The sequence below is a fragment of the Gossypium hirsutum genome, chromosome A11 (assembly GCF_007990345.1).
Source record: "Gossypium hirsutum isolate 1008001.06 chromosome A11, Gossypium_hirsutum_v2.1, whole genome shotgun sequence".
NCBI lineage: Eukaryota > Viridiplantae > Streptophyta > Magnoliopsida > Malvales > Malvaceae > Gossypium > Gossypium hirsutum.
The window spans coordinates 13,092,690-13,101,251 of NC_053434.1; the positions used below are offsets into that span (position 1 = coordinate 13,092,690).

Below are 8,562 nucleotides of genomic sequence, written 5' to 3' on the forward strand. Positions count from 1 at the left end.
GTAAAAATTATTTACATAATTTAAATTTTATTTAAAAATTTTTAAAAATGTTTTTCAATAAAATGCTTGGAAAATTTTGGTAACTACCTTTTACAATTATTTTTAAAATTATTATAATTTTTTAAACAATTTTGGTTAATATTTTTTACATTTTTTTAAATTATTATAGTTTTACAATTTTTAAATAATTTTTATAATTCTTTTTAAGATTATTATGATTTTTAAAATTTTTAACAATTCTTTTGCAACTTTTTAATATATTTAAATATTTTTATTTTTTAAAAAAATAAATTTTAAAGTTTTCTAAATTTTTTTTACTAATTTTTATATTTGTAAAGAATTTTTACAACTTTTTAAATTTTCTAAAAATTATATATTTTTATATATTCTAAAATAAAAATTTTGGAAGTTGTAAAATATTTTTTTACTAATTTTTATAATTTCCATAATTTTTTTTTACTTTTAAATATTTTTATCAATTAACAACTTATCAATGTTAATCAACGTCATACAACACGGATCAATAAGTGATTAACGTTCAATCAATTTGATTTATGTACCACATCATTTATCAATCTACCTTGTCATTGATGATGTGATGCACTCTAATTGGCCAACCTTTTTTTTAACTCCATTAACTGTTAGGTATTAAAATGGGACAAAAAATATTAAAATATCAAAGTAAAAAATAGATATAATTTAAGAGTTAAATCGTGAATAAAGCTGTAAAAATAATAGCATTGGATGGAGTTAAGATTAAGAAGAAGAATATAGGCCCAAGTGAAGAAAAAAAAGGAGAATAGAGTTAACAATATGGGCTGCGACCTAAGACATGTGGGGCACCATTCGGCTCTGGGGACTCTTGTTTTGTGCCCTCGACGTTTCACTTTGTAAAAATTAAAAATGGGAAAAAGTAAATAGGAATTAGGGTTTTCATTCCAATATCAAAAACATAGAACAAATTAAAATTTTCTGCAATTCTTGGTGTTGGACTCTTTTCTTTTTTCGGCAATGAAGAATCGGAATCCCAAAGGAAATGGAAACGGCGAAGGAAGCACAATGGATGGCCCAAAGCCGATGACTATGAAGAAGAAAAAGAACATGAATCGATTGGGAGGAAGTGGAACTGGTCTTTCGCTTCAAGCATTTGTCAATGCCAAATCCACTAGCAATCACTACAATCCCGCCTTAATTAGTATGTATTTTGTAGTTTTGCTTTTAATTTTTATTATTGGGTTTTATACTTTTATCTCCTTGTTTATTCGCAACTTTTGCTTCTCCAGAGAAAAAAAGGAGTTCTATAAAAATGCTAAGTATGTTAACAAGTATAAGAAGTCATTAAAGCAACAAAATCAGGGGAAAAACAGTCTTCCTTCAGCCCAAAGGACCATAGAGGTTTGTCTTCATTTAATTCTAAATTATGATTAACTTAAGTTTCTTTTTCCTCCTTTTCTGTTTATATTATACGAGGCATTTAGTAGCTCTAACTTGGTTTGAGGCCTAATATGTTGAGAATTTGAAATCTGTTTTGTGGAGTTAATTAGATGAGTTCTAATTTGGAGCTTTATTCGATGGCATATTGATTTGTGATTGTGGATCTAGCCTATACATGATCGAGTTCCAAAATCTAAAACTGCTCCTTGAATGATTAGTTCAAAAGTTACTTCATATTCTATGAAATGCTCTGTTGGAAACATGTAACCCGAATCCAGATCGATATCCTTGCATGCTACTACACATAGTCTTCATAGAAAAGGACCGAGTTTGATATGCGAGGATTGTTACAGGATGAGAATGAAGACATAAACGGTAGTCGGGCAAACAACATGAACAAGAAGAAGAAGAAGAATGGTTCACAGAGTTTGAGACAAGTGTACGAGAAGCAGTGGGAAGAGAAAGAAAAGGCAAGGATGGAGAGAGAGGCGGCTATGCAAGCAAAGAAGGAACAGAGAGAGAAAGCTGAAGCTCAGAGGAAGGTAGAAAGGAAAGAGATGTTCAAAAAGACACGACATGGTCAGCCTGTAATGAAATACAGAATCCAGCATCTTTTGCAGTCCATACAGGGTTCATCTAGTGCTTCCAGTTAATACAAATTAGTGATCTAGAAGTTGTTATTTCTTGTTTTGTTCTTCACTAGTGCTTATGGTAGCTGATGGTAGAGAACATGTGCAACAGTACAATTGCCCAAAGCAGGGGATTTACTCCATGCTGCTGTATACCATATTTCACAGCCAATCCGAGTATTTACCTGTTCACTGCGAATGTTGATTTAGTATTTTACCTGTATCAACTTTTATCTGTAATATTTCAGGGTAATTCTCTCTTAATATGTTACAATTGTTTGTTTTTTCTCAATTTTTTTCTTTGGTTCATAAATAAAAAATTGTTTTTTATTATTTATTATTTTGTAAGACTAGTCCAAAGATTGAATTGGAAATAGGTATCAGCTAAAACTTAAATACAAACCGTAGCCTTATTTTTGAATTAAGGTGATTTAGCTGAACAAATTTATTGTTACTGGATGTACGAAACTAAGCAAAAATAAATGAGAGTAAATAAATAATGAAATGGACAGCTTTGGGTGTGCAAAAAGGCAACTAAAATGATAAATTCACGTACGTAGAGCATAACAGAGAGGAGCAGAGGCATTATCATTGTCACTGATTATTGATGGTAGTAGTAATGATTTTTGCAGCTGAGGGGCCACTTTCAACAATCATATGATTCTCTAATTACACCAACTTTGGCCGTTTCTGTTTCAATAATGCTACTCCTATTTATTAAATAGAGAGACAGTAGTAAGGGTCATCTACCTCTTTTCTTTTTTGCCTTTTTATTCAATTAAAATATTTGAGTAAGAATACTGGGGGATCACTTTTTACGGAACTCAACCCTCACCTGGTGGAGACAGTGTAGCGTCAAGAATTAAAGAATTTTTGACCCTGTGGTGTGATATCATGATGAGGATGTTAAACAGTAATATATATAAATGTAAATAAATGAGAGAGATGAAATCGGCTTCCCCAATAATCATACACAACACAACATAGAATATTAATGATGATTTTGATGATCCATCATGAATACATGCACCCACTATTCCACTCATCGGGCGTCATCCCTTGCTGAGCCATTTCCGTTTGTTGCTTCTAATGTCTTTTAACTTCAAACTACATTTATTATGATTAGCTACGGTTGTTTCGATTTCGTTTTAGCATTATTGTGTTACACGTACACAAAAATACAGTTATAAATGTTTGATTTTCTAAAGATTAAAAGAAAAAGTTCTTCTAGAAAATGAGCATAATAACATAATACACCTGATAAAGAATTAATTTTGATGATCCACGTTTGAATTAAAAGCCGAAGCGGGGTGGAGTGGTGATCAGAGAGCAGATGAGAAATGTAGAAAAGAAACAAAAATTGTGGACGCTAATCAATGTCACCGAATCTATCACGTGTCACAACAATCGAGGAGCCTCGTACACTTGGAAGCAACGATAATAATAGGTGAAAGCTACCTTACCTCGACTGTGAGCCTGGAGGGAGACCACCATGCTATTGCTACCCTTTATCTTTTTATTCTACTTTCAAAATAAATAATGAGCGAGTAGCGTTGGATTGCTCCATTATGGTCAGATTTAGGATGAGGTTAGATTTAGATATCGTTTTTTACAATGATTGCTCCGTACAACATGTTTAAAAAGTCTTAAATGCAAAAAACCTGTTTTCTGATCAAAAGATGGGAACTGTTGTGATACCGCAAAAGCAGTCGTCTTTAAGCAGGGCTTTCCTTTTCTTTTTAATTATTAAATATCCTCCTCAATGCATGCTTTGACAACCTGATCGTAAGTAAGAGCAACCAAAGTGCAAATACTAGGTACCAACCACGAGAGTCAAATAAGCTCGCATCCATAAGGCGAACAATTGACACTAATTAAAAAGGGAAATACAAATATGCATAAACATCCAAATGTCTTAAAACTAGTATACATGGTAGTAACAACTGGAAAACAAATAAATACACTTTATTCACCATTACGTTTGAAATTGATAGCTCAGCCAAGAGTATAAGGAACGGCAGTCGAGCTCAAGCCAGAACAATGAGTAGGAGCATGTACCTGATACATTCATTCTTGAGATCAAATAAGCTCTTTCACACACTGCCTAGTTCACAGGTGATGTCTCAAGCAAAGCTTCAATGCAGAATCCTCACTGCTTCACCCATTGTCCACACAAAAGGAGGCATGTCAAACCTCGGCCCAGCGACAGACCTATATATGTAGAGCTTATCAACTGGGCAGCTTTCAGGTCTTGAATCTGGAGGTTCTGTCTCGTCTATAACTTCAACATTCAACTTGGGCATCTTCTGACCTAGCAGCTTACATGCTCCGAAACTCACGGCACAAGAAGACATCCAAAGGGATCGCATTGTCTCCAGCTTTGCAGCATTGGCCAAAAGAGCCTTGTCTCCGAAAGGGCAGTCCCTAATCTCTAGTTTACGGAGGCTTTCACAGCCAGAAAGCACATGATGGAGTCCTAAATCACTATCTCCTGCAAAAGCCACGGACAGCATCTCTAGCTTTTTCCCATATGTCCCAATATATTCAAACACATGATCTGTGAGGAGACCAGACAAGGAAAGCCGCCTGAGATCCTTGCAGTGCTCAACAATGGCTCCAAAACCAACATCGAGTGGCTCAAGGGTCAGGTAATCAGGTGTTTTAGGCTCAATTATACATAGACGAAAACGGGTCAAGTTCGGACGATTCTGGGCAATGGTGACTAACGCTGCATTAGACATCCGTCGGCAGAAATACAGAACTGACCGTAGCTTAGGACAACCCAAAGAAACAGCAACAAGGCCCTGTTCCGTCAAGGATACATTTGGCTCTGCACCAAATGGGTCAGATGGGAACACACGTAACTCCTGTAGGTCCTTACAACTAGAAGCAAGTTCTTCAAGGCCACTATCTTCAACATAATCAAGTACCTCGAATAAAAAAATTCAGCAATCAGAAATTCAGACCATAAGTACAGAGAAACAAGATTCAATTCAGTTATCAGAATGTTATGTGAACAGCTTATTTTTAAATGCAATCTTCAAACCAGTTAATGTTCACAACATGTTGAGGATTGGAATTCTATCTCAGCAGTGCTTAATCCTTTCACTATAGTTAGCTAGCAAGTCAAACGGAAAGGAGAAAAACTAACAAGAAATTAATAAATAATTAAACCAATGGTACCTAATAATAAGCTTACCAAAAGACGCTGCAACCTTGGACAGTGGCTTACAAGCTTGATGAGATCAGGACTTTGTATGGTAGCATAGCTCAAGTTCAGCGATGTTAATCTAGGGCAGATAGAGTAAAGAGCTGGAAGATAAGCCGGGACCACATCCCAAAACCCTGACAAGCTCTTTAGCTCCTTGCAACTAGAAAAAGCTCCAGCCAAGTTTGAGAAGACATCAGGCTGTAGCTCAGCTGCATAGTAACCGGTGCCAAAATCAACCAACTGTGGAGCACGGCGTAAAATGTTGGCAATCTTATCAAGGGTCACTGCACGGTTGAGCCGAAGAGACCTCAGGTTAGGACATCTACCAACCAGGCGCTCCAAGGCAGAGAAACTTACTTCATCAGATCTTAAGCAAGAAATGTTAAGGGACACTAAGGATGTGCATGTCTCAGGAAAATGAGCAAGCCAATGCCCACTCAAATCATCCACTTCACTTTCCCTCAAGTCCAGCTCTCTCAGATTCCTGCATTAGTAAATAGACTGGTTCATAAAAACAGCATACAAGACACAGAAGAAAGTGAAAAAAAAAAACCTAAATGTGAACATAGGAAATCAAGAAGCTCACTACTGTCATTATCATTGAAAACGACTAGACTACCACACTATATTTACTTTCCTTTTTACAACTGAACTTGCAAGAATCCCAAGATGGAATTTACAGCAAACAAACAAAAAAAAAACCTTGGAAAATTATTCGCCTCAAACATAAATCAACAAAAGTTGACAAAGAAAACATCATTAATAACAATAAATCAACGGAAAAGGAATCTAGTTAAAGTGCAAAAAGAAGTCCACAGTCCGCAGGAATTAAACATCCAAAATCCGGAAAGAACCCCAAAACGAATCTGCTAGATGAAAACCAACAAGGTATCCTAGAATGAAAGAGAACAAAGTAATTCTCACTGGTTTTTCCACCTTAGATGTTCTTTTAAAAAAAAAAAAGTAGCGCAGCTCAGATCTGAGTAAAGTAAAAGCCTAAAAATAGAAGGAAGACAACTAAAACAAGAAACCAAGCTTCGAATCTACGAGTGAAGGATTCAAAAGCTGTTCTCCCCAATCAAGTTACAATCCTACGTAACATTTAACCCAAACAAATATTCATCTTTTTAGGAACATCCCAAAATAGAACTAAAACTACTCCATTGTGAAAAATCTAGTTAAAAGAAAAGCAAATAGCAGCAAAGCTACTTCAACACCAGCAAAGACAAAATTTTTTAACTTTTTTTCCTCACTACAAAACCAAACAAAAGGAGAAATAAGAACACATAAAAGAGAAATGAAACTAGTTCATAAAACTAACTTGCAACTAGCAGCAATAGCAGCAAGTCCATCAGTTGAAAACCCTTCACAAGAAAAAAGCACCAGCACTTTGAAATTCTTAAACGACTTAGCGATAAGCTCTAAGCTTTCATCCGTAACTACCATCCGCTTAAGTCGAATCTCCTCGAGCCAAGGATAGGCGCCAGCCATTTCCGCGATCCACGGAAGAACGTAACCGCCCCAACCGTCTGGCACCAGATTGAAGTCAGCAAAGTGTGGTTTCCCTTTCAGCTTAATGGATCTAACTTCTGGGAATCGCCTGATAACCATCCTAGGGCTAACAGCGTAACAGTTCCCGATAAACACCTTCCTCCGACACCAACGTTCGATTTCGTCCCACGATTTACACACCAGCGACACCGCGTTTCGGTCTTTATCTGATTGTATGAACGAGAAGACCTGCTCCAGCACTTCATCTGGGAACGAATATGCCATTTTCTTCTGCATTAATTAAAAAATGCCCGCAGGAACAAAGATGAAACCTTTTGATTGGAAAGACTTTAAACTTGTTTGTCTTAATGCTTTTAAGTTTCGACGATATTTTAACTCTGTCAAGCTCTAGAGTTGGCTTTTAGATCTGAAACACCATTAACGAAGCATACAAGGAGCTATAGATGGAGAAAGTGAAGTGAAAAGACAGATACATGATAGGATAAGGAGTTTTCTTTATTTTGTGTGTGTGTGTGTGTGTGTTGAGAAGAAGGGTTAGATTTTAACCATGATTAAAGAAGTCGAGCTAGGAGGGGTTCCAATCTTCTTTACGTGGGAATACTGATGGACGTATAGGATGATTACACGTGTCAAAGGAGAGTTGGGAAGGGACGATCTTATCCGTCGGCGACGAAACTTAGCCGCAGAAAAACGGGTAGGGAGAGAGACGAGTGAGGAACTATTGGGGAGTGGGGGATAGATATAGTGTGATGATGTGCAGGGAATCTCATGATTCGTATAGCAGGGCTGGATGATCGGAGGGATCGTTTTTCGCGGGGACCTCTAGAAATGGGTACGAAATTAAAAAAATAAAAGGGAGGAGGAATGATCTAATGTGAAACTGGTTAACATAGCCGTCATTCAAAAATATCGGGCTCACCTGGGATAGCCGTGATTCATGATTTTAATTATATTTTTAAAATTAATAAAAAGGGAAATATTGTCAAAATTTTAAATTAAAATCCAACTGCATAAGGTTAGTGTATAGGAGGAAATAAAATATTAAAATGATATTATAAACTATATTTCTGCAAACACGGAAATTTAGATGGTAAATTGTTTAATATAATAGAATTCAATAAAAAAGATGAGTGGTGATGCACGTAAAGCTGAAGGTTGAGGGTGATTAAATGAGATTCAAGTAATAATTGTTTATTAAGCCCACGCATGGTTCTCCGGGAATCTCTCCTCCTCATCATCAACTCCAATGGTTTGGACTTGGCGGTATGCTTGTTACTAGTATCCCACACCTATGAATTTTCCAATAAAATCCATACATTTCAATTACAATTATATTTCCTTCTAGTGATGGCTTTTATAATCTAATTTCAACTAACCTTGTTTAAATGCATATAATGAATTGAACGTGAAGCGGTTTGTCCAATGTGGGAGAAAGAGATGTCTATTAAGCTACTCTAGCATTGACGGAGGACCGAAATCTATGCTGCTACACATGGGGCACTCGGAAATTACATTAATATAATGAACAAAAATCCTCACCCCAAGCCAATATTTCCTTTTTAATTCTTCTTAATGTTTGAGATGAAAGAAATTCATCCCATTATGCCTTTCAATTTTACTTACCACAATCTGTCATTTTTTTTCAATAATTAACTCTTCCCTTCATTTAGGGTTGAAAGAATTTGGATATTCATCTTCAAAACCAAGGATGGAAAGTCACAAGACCTAGGGACCAAATCTCAAGACCTTGGAACAATTCCTTTCATATATGAGTTT

General features: G+C 35.9%; 2 protein-coding genes across 2 annotated transcripts; one reads left to right on the forward strand and one right to left on the reverse strand.

The window, feature by feature from the left end:
- Nucleotides 1-825: 825 nt before the first annotated feature.
- Nucleotides 826-2,355, forward strand: LOC107922839 (stress response protein nst1). The gene is made up of 3 exons (XM_041081086.1): nt 826-1,195; nt 1,286-1,395; nt 1,788-2,355. The coding sequence occupies exons 1-3, from the start codon at nt 1,012-1,014 to the stop codon at nt 2,085-2,087; spliced, it is 594 nt and encodes a 197-aa protein (XP_040937020.1). The 5' UTR covers nt 826-1,011; the 3' UTR covers nt 2,088-2,355.
- A 1,541-nt stretch (nt 2,356-3,896) lies between these two features.
- Nucleotides 3,897-7,902, reverse strand: LOC107924496 (protein TRANSPORT INHIBITOR RESPONSE 1). Its single transcript, XM_016854980.2, has 3 exons — nt 6,596-7,902; nt 5,263-5,758; nt 3,897-4,993 (listed from the first exon to the last, which is right to left on the reverse strand). The coding sequence occupies exons 1-3, from the start codon at nt 7,060-7,062 to the stop codon at nt 4,199-4,201; spliced, it is 1,758 nt and encodes a 585-aa protein (XP_016710469.1). The 5' UTR covers nt 7,063-7,902; the 3' UTR covers nt 3,897-4,198.
- Nucleotides 7,903-8,562: the final 660 nt, after the last annotated feature.